General features: G+C 43.8%; 1 protein-coding gene across 3 annotated transcripts in view; it reads right to left on the bottom strand.

Annotated features, from left to right (window-relative positions):
• The window catches only part of nup153.L (nucleoporin 153kDa L homeolog), a 63,271-nt gene that overhangs the window by 7,358 nt on the left and 33,448 nt on the right, over window positions 1-22,465 (bottom strand). For all 3 annotated transcript variants that reach the window (XM_041565316.1, XM_041565315.1, NM_001088815.1), the window contains 8 exon segments: window positions 21,984-22,115; window positions 20,386-20,478; window positions 8,556-8,640; window positions 6,208-6,324; window positions 4,815-5,435; window positions 3,756-3,932; window positions 2,629-2,820; window positions 1,182-1,943 (listed from right to left, as the gene is read on the bottom strand). In XM_041565316.1, coding sequence (XP_041421250.1) covers window positions 1,182-1,943; window positions 2,629-2,820; window positions 3,756-3,932; window positions 4,815-5,435; window positions 6,208-6,324; window positions 8,556-8,640; window positions 20,386-20,478; window positions 21,984-22,115 — 2,179 coding nt within the window.

Below are 22,465 nucleotides of genomic sequence, written 5' to 3'. Positions count from 1 at the left end.
AGCAACAAGTTGCTTACGAGCTACTGGTTGGGGATCACTGCCTTAAGTCTACTCGAAAATCATGTAAACATTAAATAAACCCAATAGGCTGGTTTTGCTTCCAATAAGAATTAATTATATTGTAGTTTGGATCAAGCACAAGGTACTATTTTCTTATTAGAGAAAAAAGGGAAATGATTTTTAAAAATTTGGATTATTTGGATAAAATAGAGTCTATATGAGACAAGCTTTCCATAATTCGAATCTTTCTGGGTAACGGATTCCATACCTGTACTTTACAGAGACATCATTTACATCAGTCCCAGTGAAGCTTACAGTCTAAAGGCAACTATAACATGGGAATGGAATGGTGAGGATACACTGTTTGGGGGTGAGAAGGTGAGAGCATTTGTGCAGTGATGGTGGGGTAGATGTAGAACAGGGGTCCCCAACCTTTTTCACCTGTGAGCAACATTCAGATTTAAAAAGATTTGGGGAGCAACACAAGCATGGAAAATGTTTCTGGGTTGTGCCAAATAAGGGTTGTGATTGTCTATTTGGTAGCCCCTATGTGGGTTGGCAGCCTACAATAGGTTCTGTTTGGCAGTACACCTGGTTTTATACAACCAAAACTTGCCTCCAAGCCTGGAATTCAAAAATAAGCACCTGCTTTGTGGATACTGAGAGCAACATCCAAGGGGTTGGAGAGCAACATGTTGCTCACGAGCTACTGGTTGGGGATCACTGATGTAGAACATACACAATTTAGCACAAATGAGATAAAGGGGACTGCCCTATACAGTACACTACTGGGGCAGGTTATGAAGTATGCAAAGTCTGAAGGGTGTGTGTGGGGGGATGGGAAAGCAGAGAGAAAATGCATGCTTGGGAGAGGTAAAGAGATAGATAGGATTTGAGAAAGCAAGGAACTGATCAGTAGAAATTAGTTAATACCATTTAGTTTAGGGAACAAAGATAACCAGCTGTATTATCACTGCATGACAAGAGGTAATATGTGATTATGTGATTGTAAGCTGACCCTCTGATCATGTATTTGTGCTGCGTAACTTGATGGTAAATAAAGGGTGATCATGACAATTGTGAGGACAGAGACTGCATGCACTCTGTGTATTCTCAGTGGTAGAATTTCAGACAGCTGACAATAGAGTTTCTGGTCTAATAGAATAAATGTTCACTGTTACCTGTGATTGAAGTTTGAGCACCGAAGGCAAAAACTGATTTTCCAGGCTGTTCAATATCCTTTTTCTCTGTGGGATTAGTCACACCAAAAGCAAAACCAGCAGATGCTGCACTGCCATCTACTTTGGTTGGCTCAGGTTTTCCAAAAAGAAACTGCTTAGATTCCTCCCCATCCTTTTTTAGCCCAAAAGCAAAGGAAGATCCAGTTGGAGCAGAGTCTGTCTTTTCATCTTTCTTTCCAAAGACAAAAGAGGTGGATGCAGTCTCTTTATTTTGATCTGTTTTCCCAAAAGAAAACGGTGTTATTGTAGGTGCTTCGGCCTTTTTATCTTCTGCTGATTTTAAGGTAGCAGTAGTTGCAAGGTTGGAATCAGCAATTGCAGCCGCCACTTGCAAGCCTGTGCTCCCTGAGCTAGTTGCAGTAGGAGCAAGAGAAACCGTGTTGGAAACAGAGCCAAATGTGAAACCACTTGTGGTAGACTGACTTAGGGCGTCTGGTTTTGTCTGAGCAGAGCCGGCAATGCCAAACTTAAAACCTGCTGAAACTTCATTGGTAGTAGAAGAGCCAAATGTAAAGCTTTTCTTGCCAGTTTCCTCTGTTGTTGTGGATGCAGACGCTAAACCAAATTTAAAATCCCCTATAGATTTGGCAAAACCACTTGTAGAGGCACCCGATTTTAACTCAGCAGTGCTATCTGAAGACTGCACACCAAACTTGAAGGTCGGAGCTGCTGTTCCAGAGGAAAAGGTTGATGTTCCAAAACCTATAGAAAGAAGATTACATAATCATAGTCACATAACCTTACAGAGGGAAGGTGCTGTATTATCCACCACACTGGGGCTCATTTTCAACCAATAGTAACCATTCAAATGTTTGCTTTCACTTTTCTACCTGTATCTGGCTGAAACAGATCAGCCAACAGTTGCTCTAGATTACTGCTCAGGGTCAAATTTGCCCAGGCTTGAGATATCTTTATACTAATGTATAAAACTAGGGGGCCCTTCCCACTGATTCGGCAGATTATCTGCTAGTGTATGGGGCCCTCAGATAGGCCCACAGCACATATCTGGCCAAAATACAGGTTTGATTTTCCCATCAGAGCGAGGACCCCATTGGCTCATTGATGCAGATTTGACAGTTTGTATTCCTGTTGTAATCCAATTGTTTAGCCTTAGGGCCAACCTCGATAAACGATTGGATCTTATACTGTTTAGCCAGCTATACTGTTCAGATTGTTTTACAACAATGGACAGATTAGAAAAGCAAATAGCTACAGTATATTGGACTGGAAAAATAAAAAAATAAAAAGGTTACCCGACCAAATGTCCGGGCTAAGAGCCTTTACAAAAAAACCTAAATCCTATTTTAGGGGCCCTTTAAAGTATCATATTTGAAAGTTTAGTGAAGGTGTAAACTTTTACACACGTTACTGTATCTTTATGGCCTACCTTTTAACTCTGCTTTTGTGCCTGGTTTTGAGGTCTCACAGGCAACACATTTTGTGGCTTCTGGTTTGTTTTCTACTAGGCAGACATCACAATCCCAGCTTCCTGCTGACTTCTTAAACTGATCTAGCAATCCCAGCTGCCCTGAAGAAAGGGGTGCAACTGAAACTGAATTTTTCACTGTATCAAAAGTACCTATAAAAATAAAAAAAAATAAAAAATTAGGAAGCTATTCTGACAAATCATCTGGCTTTTACCAACAGAAGAATGGATTCATAACTATTTCAATCTGTGTCAATAAATTATATAACCTTGCTTTCCTTGGGAAAAAAGAGTTTAGCCTGATATTACTATATATAGCTTGTAGGAATGAGGGCTATGTCACTAAAATGTTTGACACTAATTTATGTTGCTGATCACATCTCAGCTTTATATGTTTACTGATTCTATACTCTTCAGGAGATTTTGACAGCCAACTAGCCTTAGGTTACAGATCTCCTGTCGTCAAGTAATGGCGAGTCATTTGTTACAGGAGACTAGTTTGTAATTGCTGGCTTTTAGTCATTTAACAATAAAGCTACAATATAGCTGTATGATCACCAAATGTAAAGTGGATACAGTATCAATGCTGCAAAGCTAGTGCCTGGATAGTCTTAATAGCAGTTTCCCTTTATACACAGGCAGAGCTAATGGAAGCAGTGGCCTAGTGTTAAGATTTGATGAAGATCATGGACTCTGTTATGGACTTTTTATGGACCCAATTTGGGTATAGTTATTCTTCTATGCACGGATGGAATTTCTTTGAATGGACTTTTGTATGAACTTTTTATGATGATATCAATGATGTACCAATATAATTCAGTTATAGTTTAAATTCACTTTGTCATTTTAAGTCTGACCCATAATGCACTGTGATAGGTGAAAGCACTGTGATAATTTTAAGCTTTGTAAATGTTCTTCCTCTGTATGTTCCTTCACACTTGATAAAGGGCCTAGTCTGAAACGTAGTGTGGTTACTCACTTCCTCAATAAAACAAATTTGCAGTCAAAGATTACTGCTTTGAACTTATCCTGCATCTCTACTATACATTGACTCACATCTTAGCCTTATAATAAAATTCTAAGCCTACCTTTCAGTTCTGCTTTGGTGCCTGGTTTGGCACTTTCACATGCAACACATTTGTTGGCTTCTGGTTTGTTTTGTATTAAGCAGACATCACAATCCCAGCTCCCTGTTGGTTTTTTAAACTGATCTAACAATCCCAGCAGCCCTGATGGTGCAGCAGTAGGTACGCTCTTGACGGTTCCTAAAAATAAAAACTTTATGAGCACTTTGTACAGAAAGAGGCAATAAAATGCAATATATTAAAGCAATACAACATGTTATGTTGGCAAGAGGCACACAATACATTAAAGCACATATTTTTCCTTCCTCACGAGTTTTTGGCAAACAGTGCAATCATTTTGATCCAGTCAAATTCCAAGTGTTCAGCTGAACTAAATCCTTAAAACCATGCGACTCCATACTGAAAGTGATAATGTTTTGTTCACAATTGTTGCAATTTTAGGCAACTCAAATGTGAACAAATAAATTATACATCAGATTCAGAAGTTTTAGCAGCTTCCAAGAAATACTATCAGTATAAGATTTCTCCTATTATGTGTTGTAAAAATTTCGATCTTCATGCATAGAAAATACTAGAAGCTAAACAGGCTGATTCTGCTTCCAATAAGGATTAATTATATCTTAGTTTGAATCAAGTACAATGTACTTTATTGAAGAGAAAAAGGAAATCATTTTTAAAAATTTGGATTATTTGGATAAAATGGAGTCTATGGGAGATGGCTTTTCCGTAATTTGGAGCTTATTGAATAATTAGTTTCCAGATAACGGATCCCATACCTGTACTGTGATACTGAAGTACTGGGACAAAAAGAAAGCATTCTACCTCTGCATCACTACTGCCTAATTCTGGTTAAAACTCCCCTCCAACAAGTTGTGCGTTTCAATGGTGTATCCTTTAAACAAAGCAGACGCTGTAGAGCAGAAAGTTAACACTTTCATCAGCTATCACAAGGTTCCAAATAAAAGCAGATTTTAGAATAGACATTTAAATTTTACTAATGCACGTCTGGTGTGAAGATAGTAAAATAAACTAAGAAGAACCAGATCCAACTTCTCCACTTACCTAGTTTCTCAGCTTTGCAGCCCACACATGTATTATCCTCTGTTTTATTCTGCATATGGCAAACTGTGCACTCCCAAGATCCCATAGGCTTTTTGAACATTTCTTCATTTGGAATGCTTGCAGAGCAAGATGCAAAAGCAAGAGTATTTGTGGCTGGATTTGTAGACTTTGTGGTGGACGGTATCAACAAGGTAGCTTTCATACCAGTCCCAGGTTTGGGGGTTTCACAAGCAACACATTTTGTTACTTCTGCTTTGTTCTGTACTAAACAAGTGTCACAATCCCACATGCCTGCAGGTTTTTTAAATATGTCTCCTAGTCCTGGTGTGCTAGAAAGTGGGACAGTGCTTTTTGTATTGCTACTTGGCGGTGAAGCAGGTAGTTTCTTAGAGGTTTCTGTAGGCCGAGGTTTTAAAGCAGAGCAAGAAATACAGTTGCTATCAGATGACATATTCTCATGAAAGCATGCGCTGCATTGCCAAAGTCCAAAAGCTTGCTTGCTTCCTACTCCTAATGATACATTTGCAGGGGAGAATGTATTCCCCACAGTCTTTGAGAGGGTTGGTGTGCTTCTGTTAAGACTTGATGCTGAAGTCAGCAGGGAGGGTGAAGAAGAAAACCCTAAATCACAAAGAGAAAAGGAAACATTATGGCAATGAACAAAACAGATAAACTGTGCCAGTTTTCCACTAATTGTGGCCCACTACCATTTTTTCTTTATTCGTGACTAAATTTCCCAATGTCAAAATCTTTTGTGAACAATATAGAACTACCATTCATGTTAGAGCCTCTATATTAGGGATGCACCCCTGGTTTTAGTTCTCAATGCAACTATTTCAGACAGAAATTGTCAAACAGGAAAATTTTGATTTTTTTTTGGGCACCCTATGTTAACTTCCTCTACAATGTCCCTGCAGTTTCAGAAATCCTGTAAAAGTATTACCCTAGCTTTTTTCAGCAAACTGCAAAACTGTGAATACAGCAGTAAAGAGCTCATAAAACCATTATGCCGTAAAATAAATAAAAACATCTTCTAGTATAGCAGAACAGTTCGACTTTATTCTGTTTTCACTGGGTACTGCAAAGCATTTAACAGGATTAAGAAAGAAATGAGACAATCAAGGTTTACATTTAATTTTAGTTTATTATAAAACACCAGCAAAATGTTTAGGACTTGATTATATCCCTTTAAATAGTTCCCCTGGTGACCAAGTTTCCATCATTCATTGATGAACTCTACTACTGAACAAAACGATTTGTTTTACTCGAAGATTTCCAACAGGTTTAACTCATCAATGCCTTTTAAACTATACTAGGTCTATACTGCGTTTATTTACAGCAAAATAAAAAGAGAGAATGACATGGTTTTCAAAGTCAATAATGACATACACACCTGGACTTCTCAGCATGTCTAACACACTCCCTTCCTTCAGAGTTTTTGCAGGTTTACAGAATCCCAATTGTTCATCATCAGTGTTCTTTGCACTGCTAACAGCAGCATGTGTTTTAGCTTTGGAATGACAAATAACATGTGAACCACTATTAATACAGTATATTTAGCAATAAAAAGAAAAGCCATGAAGTGGTTAAAGTTGCAACATACCCCTTGTTCAGCATGAGTGCAATGAATAGGGCTTGTGCCGAACATACTTTTTGCCTATTGTTCTAATCACAAGGAAAAAAAAAAACAACACATTTTATATTTCTTGCGCTAATATGCTATAATATACAGAATAGTAAAACTTCCTCATTTTTACTATATGGTATATGGCCTTGGACAGCAAAAAACAACACAAACAATTGAGAAGCAGCTGAGCATAGCAGCAATGCACAGATACATAGTTTTGATCACTGACAAAGGCTATGGGAAGAAAAACAGTAGGCGAAGCTACCGCTATACTGCTAAATATTAAAGCCACCATCTGCAGCAATGTGTATCCAGAACAAAGTCTATATAGGCTTTTAAAGTAGCTGTCCTCTGCCAAAGGTGTGAGATTGCTTCTGGTCGCAGCACTGAGTTAAATTCAGGAGGGAGAAGGATGCCAACAGAACCCAGACCCTCACGTTCTGCATCACATCACACAGATAGATAAAGTAACTGTCTGCACTTAAAGGAGAAGGAAAGCTACCGAAGCAGTATATTGCCAATAGATTAGCCACATTAGTACAAGCTATAAGACTATATTTAATCTGCATAATGCTTTACCATACACGAGTAAACAGCTCTAGAAGCTCGCTCTGTTTGCTTAGGATAGCAGCTGCCATATTAGCTTGGTGTGATATCACTTCCTGCTCACTCATAGCTCTGGGCTCAGATTACAACAGGGAGGGGAGCATGCTAAAGTTCAAGCCCTGGAGGTTTAAGCTGATACAGAAGCCCATGTGCACACAATAGAAGGAAAGAAATGCCATTTCTCTTTGGACAGAGGACTCCGAGCAGCATTACTTTGAGGGTTTACTGGTGTATTTATATAGACCTTTCAGATAAAGCTTACTTAATTTTAGCCTTTCCTTCTCCTTTAAGCGACAATCTTAGCGCATTTCAATGACTTAAAACTTTTAAATTAAAAGTGAATTACACTATTGATACGGTCCCTGCCTTTAAATGTTTCCACAGAAAGAAATCAATTTGTAACAGATATGCTACCCTGATATCAGGGATTTTGTAAACAAATTCGATGAACAGACAGCACCACACTTGAGATAAATTCTTAAAAGGCCTTTATTCCAAACTGCGCTGCTGTTTGTTTATCCTGAAATAAGCCCTTTTGGAATAAAGGCCTTTTAAGAATTTATCTCAAGTGTGGTGCTGTCTGTTCATCGAATTTGTTTACAGAACGGGTGGAAGTGGCCACCTCAGACCTGAACCTGCATCCAATATACCCTATGGGTGAGTGCTGACTTCTAATCTCCACATCAGGGATTTTGTAAACTGATCTCAGTAGATTGAGAAATCTGCATGTTGTGTTTGAAATCACTGAAGCACTTTAAAAGCACAGAAAAATCCTTATACAAAAGGTCTCTGGTTCCAGATACACATAGAGCCGGACTGTTTTCCCACACTGCTGGCTGTGCCAAGTTTTTTCCAATAGCATATGGCACTGATCAAAACTGTATCTTGCTTCGGAGAAACAAAAATATTGGGGAAAAATTAAGGTGTGCTTTACTTTAATCTTGGTTATATTACAGATATACGAAAGTCCTTTGTATTTTTAGTGAAGGGGAGCATTGGACTGGGATCCAAGATTAGTCAACAATCTGAACGACATGACAATTCTCAGTTCTCCCTTGACCTACTTGTTCATTTAAGGAAAAAAATAGAAGGCCCAGAAAGAGCCATCCCTAGCACTGACAGACGCATGCACTGCTATCTTATGTAAGAGGAGATGCATAGAAATCGCAGTATGGTGCTCTGTTAGTATTTTCCCCAAAGTCTGTTTAGATTTTTTGTTTTCCATATATAACACCACAAAACGTGACCTTAATAAGTAAGGCCCATGTATTGAATGAAAGGGCCAATCCGTCCACATCATACAGGATCAGCCGGTGTACAGCAGTGTAAGAAAGTTTCACTCACATACAGAGCCAAATATCAATTTACCTTTAGCCCTTTTCATGCCACAAATTGTAAAATTTAAGGCATGGCAAAATGTATGTTTCTAGGCTACATATTAATCTATATTGGATAATGCTTGTGGGCACATTAAGGGGTTACAACAGAGCAAATTGTGTAGTACTTACCCGCGCTACTTACAGCAGACACCTTGCTCTCATCAGATGTTGCACAAGACGCTTTCGCTGCTGGTACACTGAAAGTGAAATCAACCTAACAAAATAAAACGAGGGTGGAATTATTTAGATATCAGTAACAATTAAGATAGCGGACTAATGCAGGATGGTCCGCGCACACACTTGGCTTTCTCCTTTAAGAGTGAAAATAGGATTTATGTACCTACCGTTAAATCCGTTTCTGTTAGTCGACAGGGGGACACAAGAGACCTATGGGGTAAAACTCCATCCTCCAGGAGGCAGGACACTTGAATGTCAGCTGAAAGAGGGCGTGCCAAGGCTACTCCAGCTTTACCCCTAGCACTTCCTCTTTCGCATCAGTTGGTACCAAGTCAGGACACAAGGAAAAAAACAGAACAGGTACGTCATTGAAACTATGTACATGCATAAACCGGGAGGCAGTCCTGCGTCCTCCTGTCGACTAAGAGAAAACAGGATTTTTGATACTTACCGTTAAATCTGTTTCTCTGTAGTCATAAGGGGGACACAGGGAACCATGGGGTTAAGCTCCATCCTCCAGGAGGCAGGACACTTGAAATTAATTAATTAAGGGGCGTGCCCTTCAGGCTTTACCCCCTACACTGTACCTTCCTATTCAGTTTGTCCCAAAGCTGCGAACGTAATCACCGAAATACACAGGCAGAAAGTAAACAGTGAAACTGAACAAAACTAGACCAAATGTCAATAGCTCGACAAGGGTGGGAAGCCCTGTGTCCCCCTTATGACTACAGAGAAACAGATTTAACGGTAAGTATCAAAAATCCTGTTTTCTCTGTCGTCTTAGGGGGACACAGGGAACCATGGGGACTTAACAAAGCAGTCCCAAACAGCAGGGTGGGAGCGAGCTATAACTATGTACAAGAGTACTGCAAATTTATTTAATTACTGAATGCAACACCTGTCGCCCAAAGGCAGCCTCGGCTGAGGAAAAGGTGTCAACTTTGTAAAATTTAGAGAAAGTGTGAACAGAAGACCAGGTAGCCGCCTTACAGATCTGCTCCAAGGAAGCAGAGTTTCGCCACGCCCATGAGGCTCCCACTGCTCTGGTGGAGTGAGCCCGAAGTCCTTCAGGCGCCGATCTTCCCTTCGCAGAGTATGCTTGCTTGATTGATTCTCTGATCCATCTTGATATTGTCACTTTTGAGGCTGCCTGGCCCCGACGAGGGCCCGATGGTATAACAAACAGGGCCTGCGACTTTCGGAAAGATTTAGATCTGTCCACATACCATCGTAATGCTCTGACCACGTCCAAGTTATGAAGTCTGCGTTCCTTCTCATTCTTGGGTTCCGGACATAGAGAAGGAACCACAATTTCTTGATTCATATGAAAGTCTGAAACTACCTTGGGTAGAAAGGTTGGAAGCGTACGAAGAACGGCTTTATCTTTATGGAATATGAGATAAGGAGGAGCACACGATAAGGCACTAAGTTCGGAAACCCGTCTGGTCGATGATATCGCCACGAGGAACACTACCTTATAGGTGACCCATGTATCGGAAATAGAAGACAATGGTTCGAATGGTGGATCCAGCAGAGCTTCCAACACTACATTGAGATCCCAGCCAGCCACCGGAGTACGGAATGGCGGCACGATATGGGCCACTCCCTGCAGAAACGTGCGTATCAAGTCTTCATTCGCCAAACGAGATTGAAACAGGATTGACAAGGCTGACACCTGGACCTTGAGCGAGCTGAGCTTAAGACCTAATTGTAGTCCTCTTTGTAGGAAGGAAAGGATCCGTGGTAGCTGCAATTCAAGGAATGGAAAATGAGACTCCTTGCACCAATTGAGGTAAGACTGCCACACTCTGTGGTATGATTTGGAAGACGAGGCTTTTCGAGCTTTTATCATAGTGAGAATGACTTCTTCATCTAGCCCTTGGCGTCGCCAGATGGACCTTTCAACAGCCATCCCGTCAAAGCGAAGAGTCCGGGATTGTGATGTAATATGGGTCCCTGCAGGAGGAGATCTGGTCTGCTGTCCAGCCGGATCGGCTGTTCTATTGACATCTCCTGCAGGTCGGTGAACCAGGTCCTCCGGGGCCAATACGGTGCCACTACAATGACTATCAACTGAGATTGCTTTATCTTTTTGAGGACCCTTGGTAGCATTGGAAGAGGTGGGAAGACATATGCTAGATTGAAGTGCCAGCTCTGAGTCATGGCATCCACCCCCACTGCTAACGGATCCCTGCGGCGGGCAAAGAATCTTGGTACTTTTCGATTGTTTCTGGAAGCCATTAAATCTATGATGGGGATTCCCCACTGGTCTGTCAGCTGATTGAACGCCTCTGGATGCAGTTCCCATTCTCCTGGATCCAGCTGATTCCGACTGAGAAAGTCCGCTTTTGTGTTGGACACTCCTGGAATGTGTATTGCAGATAATTTCACTGAGTTGTTTTCCGCCCAGAGAAGAATCTGTCTGGCTTCTGCCAGGGCCGCCCGACTTCGTGTCCCTCCTTGACGATTTATGTACGCTACTGTCGTAGCATTGTCGCTTTGGACGCGTATGGGCTTTTCTCTGAATCGGTCTGTCCACTGGACGAGGGCCAATTTTACCGCTCTCAGCTCTAGAATATTTATTGGTAGTTTGGCTTCCTCTGGAGACCAAAGCCCTTGGGCAGACTGCTCGTCCCATGTTGCCCCCCAGCCCTGGAGGCTGGCGTCTGTTGATATCACAATCCACTCCGGTGTTGCCCACGATTGACCTGCAGCTAGATTCTCCGATCTCATCCACCACTGTAATTCCGCCCTCGCCTGACGTGACAAGGACATGGGGCGGGATAGAGGTCCCCTTTCCACGTTGCTAGAATGTTGGCTTGGAGAGACCGAAGATGTATTTGTGCAAATGGAACTGCCTCGATGGCTGAAACCATTGTTCCCAGTACTTGCATCGCCTTGTGTACTGTCGTGCTTTGACTGGACAGAAGATGTTGAACTTGATCTCTGATCCTGGCCTGCTTGTCCATGGGTAATGTTACAGTCTGTGTGATCGTATCGAATTCCAGGCCGAGGAATATCATCCTGTGACTGGGATCTGGGCTGGACTTCGACCAGTTGATGGTCCATCCGAAACTCTGAAGTAGCCGAACTGCTTGGTTTAGATGCTCCTTGGCCCTCGATTCTGAACTGGCCTTTAACAGGAGGTCGTCCAGATAGGGGGTCACGGAAATCCCCTGCAGTCTCAACGTTGCAGCTGTCACCGCCATCAACTTGGTGAAAACCCTGGGAGCGGACGACAATCCGAATGGGAGAGCCACAAATTGATAGTGTTTGTTCTGGAAGGCAAATCGTAGGTAGCGGTGATGGGGGGGCCAAATTGGAACATGCAGGTATGCGTCCCTTATGTCCAGGGACATCATCAGTTGCCCCTGTTCCATCCCTCGAATGACAGATCTCAACGTTTCCATCTTGAACCGTACTGATCGGATGAATTTGTTGAGACCCTTGAGGTCGAGCACAGGTCTGAGAGAACCGTCCCTCTTTGGTACTGTAAATAGGTTCGAGTAAAAACCGGAGAATCTCTCTTTGGTTGGTACTGGACTGATTACCCCGGATCGCTCCAACTTTTCTATACATTGTACAAAGGCTTGAGCCTTCTGAGCACAGTGGGGGACTCTGGACATGAGGAATCTTCCGGGTGGCGTGCTTGAGAAATCTAAATGATAACCCTCTGTCACTATTTCTGTGACCCATGCATCTGAAGAATGCTTCATCCATTCCTCCCGGAATCGAAGTAATTTGCCCCCTATCCAATCCAACGATTCCGGAGGTGATGCCCCGTCATGCTGAGGCGGGCTTCTCCCCTGAGGGTTTGTTGTGAGGCCTGTTGTTTTTCCAAGCGGGCCGGCCTTTCTCACCGACTTTGGCCCGAAAGTGGGACCTTTGTGGCGAATTGTTACGCCTTGAAAATCTGCCACTTTGGCCACGAAAAAATTTCCCCCTTCTATTTGAGGTAGATGCTCGGCCTCTGGTCTGTGGGAGAAAGGTACTCTTCCCCCCCGTCGCCTGGGAGATAATCTTCTCCAGTTCTTCTCCAAACAGACGATGTCCCTTGAACGGCAGAGAAGTGAGTGACTTTTTGGAACTAAGGTCCGCAGACCAATTTTTGAGCCATAATGTTCTGCGAGCTGCTACGGACAATGCTGAAGTCCGGGCAGTAATTTGTGAAGTATCAAGGGTTGTGTCACAAAGGTAACTAGATGCCTCAGCAATAGTCTGTACCGACGATAACAACTCCTGTCGGGGAACCCCGTCTAGAATGTCCTTGGCCAGCGACTCAGACCATGCCTGTATGGCTCTGGAGACCCACGCTGAAGCCAGGCAAGGGCGTAGAGCCGACCCTGCAGAGGTGTAAATTGCACGAAGGAACCCCTCTAGCCTTCTGTCGGAAGGGTCCTTAAATGCTGCTGCGTCAGTAACTGGTAATGTGGTGGACTTTGACAGTCTAGAAACTGGGGCATCAACTGATGGTGGATTAGACCAAGTATCAACTAGCTCTTTTGGAAAGGGATATGATTTAGAGAATTTTTTAGTCGCCTGAAACTTGTGTTCAGGGGAATTCCACTCATTCTGAACTAAACCTTGAAGTTGTTCATTTTCTGGGAAACATACAGCTGACTTATGTTGCCTCTTGAATAGGCTAGATGCCTCTCCTGTCTGTTTGGGCTTCTGGGATATATTAAGAACCTCAAGGACACCCTTAATAATCCCGTCTACATCATGAAAACTGTCACGATCCTTTCCCTCATCCTGATGTTCTTCCTCATCTGCGGATGAATAGTCAGAAGATCCAACCTCACCTTCAGAGTGAGAAGAGTGGAGCTCAGGGGAAGATTCGTCAGACACAGCAGAGTTGACAGTGTCCCCTCTTGCGTCGTTCACCCGTCTACGCTTGGCGCCAGTTTTATGGCTAAGCTGAACAAGAACCTTTCCAAGGTTATCTGCAATGGCAGGCAACCCTTGTAATGATGCCAGAGATTGAGATAATTGGACTGCCCAAAGAGGGGGAGGAGGCTCTGCTGCAGCTCCAGAGTCTAAATCCTGAGAAACCGTCTGCGGAGCAGTCATAGCTGACGCAGCTGAGAGGCCCCCATGAGCAGTAGTATCCCCCTGCTCCAAGGAGCAGGACCCACAAAGCGGCTCAGCCTGGCCCCCTGGAAACTTTTTCTGGCATTTTGAGCAAGCAAGGTATCTCACCTGTGCTGTTAAGGGCTTCTTCCCCCCTGCCCTTGTGAACAGTCCCACTGACCTACCTTCTGCCATAGAATAGGAAGGTAGAGAGAAAGGGGCACTGCCTAAATCACCTCCAGACTTTTTTAGACAGAAAGAGTAGCTGCCTGCTGCTCTCCCTTCGGATCTCCGTTCAAAAATGGCCGCTGGAACGCAAGTTGCGTTCCAACCCGTGCGCGCATGCGCACATGCGCTCACTTTCGCGCCCAAGAAAATGGCCGCCGGCGAACAGAGGAAGTGGAACGCATTGCGTTCCACTTCATTGCGCAGATAGACGGACCCGTCCACCTCCCTCCAGAGTCAAGCCCAGAGTGCGCAATAGACGCAGAAGGAGCCGAGGAGCAGGCAGAGCAGGTGCTGGAGCGGGAGAGAGAGAGCAGGGGGAGGGGGGGGGGAGAGGGGGGGGGTCGCCCCCCCCAGGGGTGGGGGGGGGTAGCCCAGTAGGGGGGGGGGGGCCCCAAACCATAAGGCAACGTTACTGCAGAATACAGGAGATGTGCCACTTACCCCCACACCGGCCAAACCTTCTGCCCTGAATCAGTCAGTGCAGGCAACGTCTGGGTGGTCGATATAGCAATAGCTAGAGAGTGACCCCGGTGCGTTTCACCTCGTAGGGGGCTTCCTATTAAAAGACAGGTAACCCTGCTTTCAGGCCTCACCCCGGGTATCAGCCATGGGCTGAACGTGGAATCACACGTCGGTCCAACCTCCCGGGAGCAGGACACTTAAAAAACTGAATAGGAAGGTACAGTGTAGGGGGTAAAGCCTGAAGGGCACGCCCCTTAATTAATTAATTTCAAGTGTCCTGCCTCCTGGAGGATGGAGCTTAACCCCATGGTTCCCTGTGTCCCCCTAAGACGACAGAGAAACGGATTTATTTTCTCTTACGTCTCCGGGGGACACAGGAGACCTATGGGGATTTACCAAAGCAGCCCCACAAACAACAGGGAGGGACACAGCGTGCGAGAATGCAAATCATTTTTAGGCCTGCACCACCGCTTGTAGTACTTTACGACCAAAGGCCGCTTCCGCCGATCCAAACGTATTTAGGCGGTAAAACTTTGTAAATGTATGAATTGACGACCAAGCAGATCTGCTCCAATGAGGCAGAATTCCGCCAGGCCCAGGATGCTCCCATGGCTCTTGTATAATGTGCTTTTAGCTGAAAAGGTGGAGACTTCCCCTTTGCAATATATGCTCTACCAATGGCCTCTCTGAGCCATCTCGATATGGTTGCCTTGGACACCGGTTGGCCGATCCTTTGGCACGATGGAACAACAAATAATGATTTTGATCTAATTTCCCGAGTGCATTTGGTGTAGACTTTAAGTGCTCTAACGACGTCCAGTGCATGAAGGCATTTCTCTTTTGTATTCTTTTGATTGGAACATAGAGATGGTACTACTATCTTTTGATTGATATGGAAGGCTGAGACAACTTTAGGGAGAAATGATGGCTTGGGACGCAAGACCGCTTTATCGTTGTGGAACACTAATAGATTTGGATCGCATGACAGTGCTCCTAACTCTAACACTCTGAACACTAAGTTCAAATCCCAGGTGGCCCGTGGTTGACCGGTGGTGGGGCAACATGTGCCACCCCCTGAAGAAAGTCCTTGACTGCACTATTAAATACTATTTCCTTTGGAATAGGAGTGAGAGCTGAAATTTGTACTTTCAGAGAATTGAGCCGCAGACCCATGTCAAGGCCCTTTTGTAAGAATGAGAGAGAAACTTCTCCATTGGAACATCATTCTGTTGACACCAGGAGTAGTAACGTTTCCAGATTCTATGATATATCCTTGCAGAAACTGGTTTTCTGGCCTGAACTAGGGTGTGGATCACATCTTCTGATAACCCCTTCTTTCTCTAAATGGACTTCTCAATAGCCATGCCATCAAATTGAAGAGGGCTGGGTTGTGATGAAGAATGGGCCCTTGCCTGAGCAAGTCCGCCCTGCGAAGAAGAGGAATGGGCTCCTCTACTGACATCTCTTAAAGGTTGTGAAACAATGTCCTTCGTGGCCAGAAGGGGGCTATCACGATTGACACTAGATCTGACTGGCGGATCTTTTTGAGTACTCTGGGCAGCATTGGTATTGGTGGGAACACTTGCTAGATCGAAACTCCAGACGTGGGTCATGGTGTCGATCCCTTCTGCAAGTGGATCTGTGCACCTTGCAAAGAACTGGTTGGATATGCGATTGGTTGTTGAGTCCATTAAAGCTGGCCATAGATGCAAAGATTCGATCGTACGAATCATCGTACGATCGGACTTTCCCATCTCCCGACCCGCCACTAACCATTCAGATCAAAGTCTTACCAGTCAGATTAGTAAAAGAACAGATCAGCAATGTTCTGCCCCTGACAGCAATCGTACGATATCTATGTCCAACCAAAGCTAGTGACAGTCTCCCACTAAAAATCGTACGATCGGCAATACACGCAGAGATATCGGCAGCCGACAGAAATTTTCTAACCTGTCCGATCGACCAAACGACCGATCTCCGCCGGACGAAAAATGTCGGGACTCTCCACACACGGTTCGAAAATCATACAAATCCTCGATTCGTACGATCAGATCTTTGCGTCTATGGCCAGCTTAAGTCTATTTGTGGTTGTCCCCATTACAGAATTAAATTCTAAAACACATCGTGATGGAGTTCCCATTCGCGCGGATCTATCTGATGCCTGCTGAGGAAATCCACTTGCACGTTGGCTACTCCCGGGATGTGAATGGCTGACAATTGAACAGAGTTCTTTTCTGCCCATTGTATACGTTTGTTTCGGCCTCCTTTAGGGCTCCCTTGCTTCTGGTTGCCGCTTGATGTATGCCACGGCTGTGGCGTTGTCGCACTGCACTTTTACGGCCTGTGTGCTTAACTCGGCTGACCAATGAACCAGGGCTAATCGTATCGCCCTCATTTCTAGGACATTGATTGACATTTTGGACTCTGTGTCCACAATCCTTGTGCCATGTTTCCTTGCCATGTTGCTCCCCACCTGGGCAGACTGGCATCCGTTGTCAATATTGTCCATTCTGGGGTAGCCCATGACTGACCCTTGGCTAATGTGCTTGGGTGCAGCCACCACTTCAGTGAAGACTTGGTTTCTTGGGACATTGGAAATGTCTGCATCAAGGATCCTCTCTTCCACCAACGCAGGATAACTGCCTGCAGTGGCCGAAGATGAATCTGGGCGAACAGCACAGCTTCTATGGTAGACCCCATGGACCCCAGTACTCATGGCCTGGTGAATCGTTGGGTGACGTGCTTGCGACAGACTGATCACTTGTTTTCGTAACTTGATCTGTTTCTCCCTCGGAAGGAACATTCTCTGTAACGACGTATCGAACTCTAGCCCCAGAAAGATCATTTGACGTGATGGATGTATTTGGGACTTGTTCCAGTTGATCCACCACCCGATTTGCTGAATTATTTCGGTCGCCTGCCTCAATGCTACTTGAGCTCTTTTGAGGGTGTTGGCTTTTAGAAGGAGATCATCCAAGTAAGGGGTCACCAATATTCCCTTGTGTCTCATTGATGCTGCTGTGACATCCATTAGCTTTGTGAACACCCTCTGTGCCGAGGATAGACCAAATGGTAGTGCCACAAATTGGTAATGATGATTGAGAAAAGCAAACCTCAGATAGCGCTGGTGTGGTGGCCATATCGGGACGTGCAAGTATGCATCCTTCACGTCCATAGACATTATTAGCTGATTTGGTTCCATGCCCCAGATAACCGATCTCAATGTTTCCATCTTGAATTTGACTGATCTGATGTATCAATTCAAGTCTTTGAGATCTAACCTTCCCTCCTTTTTCGGTACTATTAACAAGTTGGAGTAGAACCCGCAATATATCTCTGTTGACGTGGAACTGGGACGATTACTCCCGTTTTCAGCAGAACCGCTACACAGTCGTGAAAGGCTTGTGCTTTGTTGCATTCGGTGGAGACTGTTGACATGAAGAATTTTCATGGAGGGACTGCCCAAAAATCTTCTGACACAATTTCTTGGACCCACGCATCTGTCGAGCGGTGTGCCCAAACTTCCCGGAACAGCAATAATCCTCCCCCATCAACTCTTGCGGTTCCGACGTCGTCCTGAAGTCATGCGGAATTGGACTTGTCCTGTGCTGACTTACCCTGGGTTTTGTAGGCTTCCAACTTGGTCTGGACTTGTCGGAAAATCTATTACGAAAAGTAGTTCTGCGCGGGGAAGTGAAGCACTTTGATGATCTGTTACTTTGGCCTAGAAAAAAATCTCCCTCTACGAAAAGTATTAGCTGCCCGAGATATGATTGAGGTAGGAAGTTCTCTTAGATTGTGTTTGATCTTTAGGTGGATCTAACTTCAATGTTTCTATCACTGCCCTGATGATGCCCTCAACATCGTGGTGTATTTCCTTATCCAAATTTCCTTCCTCCTCATCTCTGGACGGAGCACTAGAGGAAGATATTTCACCCTCTTGTTCAGATAAATCTGAGGCATCTGCCACCCTGGGTGGTGAAGACTGGGCTTGTGTGCGACTGGATATTGGTTGCTTACGTTTTTCAACTGTTCCCTCCTGCATCTTGGACATATCCTTCCAAATGGAATCTACTAGGGTTCCCACAATGGAGTCAACTAACGAAGGAATGTTTTGGAGCGAAGCCAAAGACGGAGACAGTTGAACAGCCCACTGAGGTGCTGCCATTCCCTGAGAATAGTTGATATGCCCTGTTTGGTCATTAGGGAGGACCGTGGGCGGCTCCCCGTCCCCAGTTGTGCAAGACCGGCAGAGCGACTGACCAGTAGAAAATTTAGCTTGACATTGGACACAAGCAAAATAACTGACCTGTGTCCCCCCTGCTGCCAATGCAGCTTGACCTCCTCCCCGGGTCAATGGCCCCCCTGTCCTACCTTCCGCCATGTGTCTGGACCAATGCTAAGGATATAGCTGGTATAGCTGATTGGTGCTGTGATAGTCACCACTTGCGGGATATAACCTCACTAGACACCGGCACTGTCTGTAAGAATTGCTCTCTCCAACCACATTCAAGCGATCTGCCTCAGTGTCCGTGTCTGCGATACATGCTCCGTGAATCAAAATGGCCGCCACCTTATCTCGCGAGATCAGGAAATGCCGCTCTCACACCAGAAGTGCTCCTGTAATGGCGGCCGCATCTCCCTCACCCCTCCGTACCTGCCTGTGTAACAGGAACAGGCGAGAGAGAGCAGATAGCGAGCATGCGAGAAACCGGCGCATCCATTAACAGCGCAGTAACTGGATAGGAGGAGAAATGCTGGGGGGAACGGACACTGCCCAAAGTAGTGGAGAGAGCAAGACAGTAGGCACATAGATATGCACTTTTCTTACCACCATACTTGACACGGTTCCCAGCCAGAGACCCTAATTCTCTCTCAGGAAACAGGTTATGATCTGGAGGGCCGTCATATATATGATGACTCAAGGCCCCGGGCTCACAGACATTTCCCGCGTAGGGTGTTAACTGGTGTGGGTGCAGGGAACCCCTGACCCAAGTATAGCCCTGGGTGTCAGCTCTAATAGCTGACCAGAGTAATCTCTAGTTGAGTCTCACTAGAGACCAGCAGGTCCATCTTCCTGTGGAAGGACACTTGTAAAACTGATGCGAAAGAGGAAGCGCTAGGGGTAAAGCTGGAGTAGCCTTGGAACGCCCTCTTTCAGCTGTCATTCAAGTGTCCTGCCTCCTGGACGATGGAGCTTTACCCCATAGGTCTCCTGTGTGCCCCGGAGACGTAAGAGAAAGTACTATATTATCTAAGTTATAGTTATTCAACCCTTATTAACTTGTTAAATATTGTAAGTTTCCCCATAACCTTGAAAGACAAAAGCCCACCCCCTTCTACAATCATCCTCTGCCATTAATTTTAACAATGGCATGCACTTCAATCACTCAACCAAACATCTGTACTTGTAGCTTTAATGGAGGAAACTTTAATAATATTGAGGTTACAGGAATAACAAGATAATTGAAAGTCTTGCTATCTAGCTAGAACCATCAGCAAATCCTGCTGCTGGGTTTTCAAGAGGTGGAAATATTCACTGGAATAGTTCATTGCTTTTGGCTACCCGAAATATTACAACGTAGTCCAGTAATGTGCCATGAGCAGCAACGGTTTCCATTTGTGTCTGACAGGAAACACAACATACTTTAGTAGCAACAGCTTTAGTCCAATAGCACATGTTGCCCTGCTGAAAGCCAGAAGCTGAAAAAAAGCCTTCTGTTTGTCACAGTTCCTAATACTAAGTGAATGAAAAGCTCCATAGTGGACCCTATCAGAAGTTGCAAGCAGACCTAGAAGCCAAAACATAATGGTGGACACAATTCCCAGGGGCCTCATGCTGAACTGAAAGATGCTACATTTTATCTTATTTTAATACAATACTGTTGTGGAAAGAAATGTTTACATGCAAATAGCATATTACGGGCAAATTAGCTTTAACATCCCTCAGTTTAATCAGGAAACTTGTGATGAATCAATATTATTACAAATGCGGTTTAATTAATTAAAGAAGTGTACTTACAGATGAGCCAGGAGACTGAGCATTTGATTCAGTCGACTTTACAATAGGGGACGAAAATGTGAACGATGGGCTACTGCTGGTTAAGCGACATGTCTGCAACAAAAACAGTTGAAAAATAAACAGCTGTAAAACTCAAAAGGACTTATTTGTCAAAACTTAAGTGGGTTCAGGGTCAATGTCAGGAATCAGGCGGAAGAACAAATGCTTATACAGCCTCCATCTTCTATAGCCTTTGCAGCTCAGAAAATGAAAAAGCCCTTCAACTGTCAACACTCAAACGACAGAAAATACAGAGGAAGGGGCTGAGTATGCTTGCATATACATATGAAAATGACCAGTTATCCATTCTACCATATTAGGGACTGGATTACAATAAACAAGTATAGAAAATAAATTCCAGCTTGATGGCCGAGCACATTCATTTTCTTTCAACATGAGTACAGGTACTGCTTTCTTTCCCACTGTTCAAGAAGTACAAATGCTTTGTATAAAAAATGGTAGGTTTGTACGTATTCATACTATAAATCCAATATTTTGCCATATCAAAGCTGTGTTTTACAGATGATTTTCCCCCTTTACTCCACTAAAGGTTCCCTATAAAAACCATGGAAGTGCAAAAAAATTGCTTTTATAACAAATAGCAGAACTGTTTGTGCAAGTATATTATAAAGGGTGATTTTTAAGGAGACCTATAATTAAAACGTTTTGACCCAAGATTCCCTTGTTAAAAAATCACTGTGCACTGCTGCACATTTGTGCTGCTGAGCTTTCTCCAGTGACAAGAATATTACCATTCATCACATAGGTGGGTGGGCTTGAATCCAGCTAATTTTGCAGCCAAATGGATACCATTATTAAGATCTGCCCCTTTAGGGTGGTGGCAGACTGGGAGATTAGACGCCCAGTGATAAATCTTCTCTACTGTGGGCTAATCTCCACAAATACCTTCCTGTCAGCAAGAATAAGATTTCCAAAGTCGCCCGAAGTTGCCTCACAAGGAAACTTCGGGCAACAATCCGAAGCGATTCATATGCCATCTCGCTGGCAACTGGTATTCTTGCCGGAGGTAAGGCATTTCAGGGAGTTTAGTCGACTGCAGTAGAGAAGATTTGTCACTGGATGACTAATCTCCCAGTCTGCCACCACCCTTAAAACCAGATAGGAGCAGTTCTCCAGAACTACTTTAACAGCAAAATCTCAAGTCAGATGGACAGGGCTGTGATTCAGGAGTAAGCGGACTCCTGAATACAAATCTTTTCAGCACTGCCAAACCAATAAATTAAATGCATTTGTTTTGGGCAAGGATCAGTTTTATCTCTCAATCAATGATTGTAACTATGTAAAAAGAATGCCTTCCCAGAAGGCAATATTGTCTCACAAAAAAAGTTTTGTAAAATGTTATCCTTTTCCTTACATTCATAAACATTTTTAATGCAACACAACATAGGATTAAAATCTAAAAAGAAACTAAACAAGTCGATACCAGCAGTAGCAGTTAAGCATCTGCTGGAACATCAAACTTTGCTGTTCATTCTCAAGAGGTACTAAACCAAACATGGGTACATTATATACACACACAAGGCATTTCGACAACTTACCGTACTGTTTGCAGGTTTAGTGACAGAGATAGGCGAAGTAGCAGAGCCAGACAAAGTTGAAAATTGAAAGCTGGGAAGGGCTGCTGTGCTAAGAGGCAATGGGATTTCAGGTAAAACAGGCCCATCCAGCTCCTGAGGATGAAACAAAGCAAAGTCAAACAAGGAATCATGAAATTCGATATTTATACTTTCATTTGCCATTTCGTACCACACTTTAAATGAATAATGACACAAATCAGTTAAAATGTATATCTGAAATACTGCTTTATGTCAGTAAAAGACTAGCATAATCTGCATCACATTTTTGCACATCTGTACACTAGGTAATGAAACTCAAACATAGTTATTATTATGTCAAAATAACTGAACTATGGTGTTTGCATAAATATGTAATATAATACCATGTGTAACAGCAGTTAGCAGCATCCTGTTTGACTTTGAGATAAGGAGTACTCATTCTATAGGCATAGGGCTTATTTGTA

Source organism: Xenopus laevis, chromosome 6L (genome assembly GCF_017654675.1).
Source record: "Xenopus laevis strain J_2021 chromosome 6L, Xenopus_laevis_v10.1, whole genome shotgun sequence".
NCBI lineage: Eukaryota > Metazoa > Chordata > Amphibia > Anura > Pipidae > Xenopus > Xenopus laevis.
The sequence above is the reverse complement of the archived record's forward strand: the minus strand, read 5'-3'. Positions and strand labels throughout refer to the sequence as shown.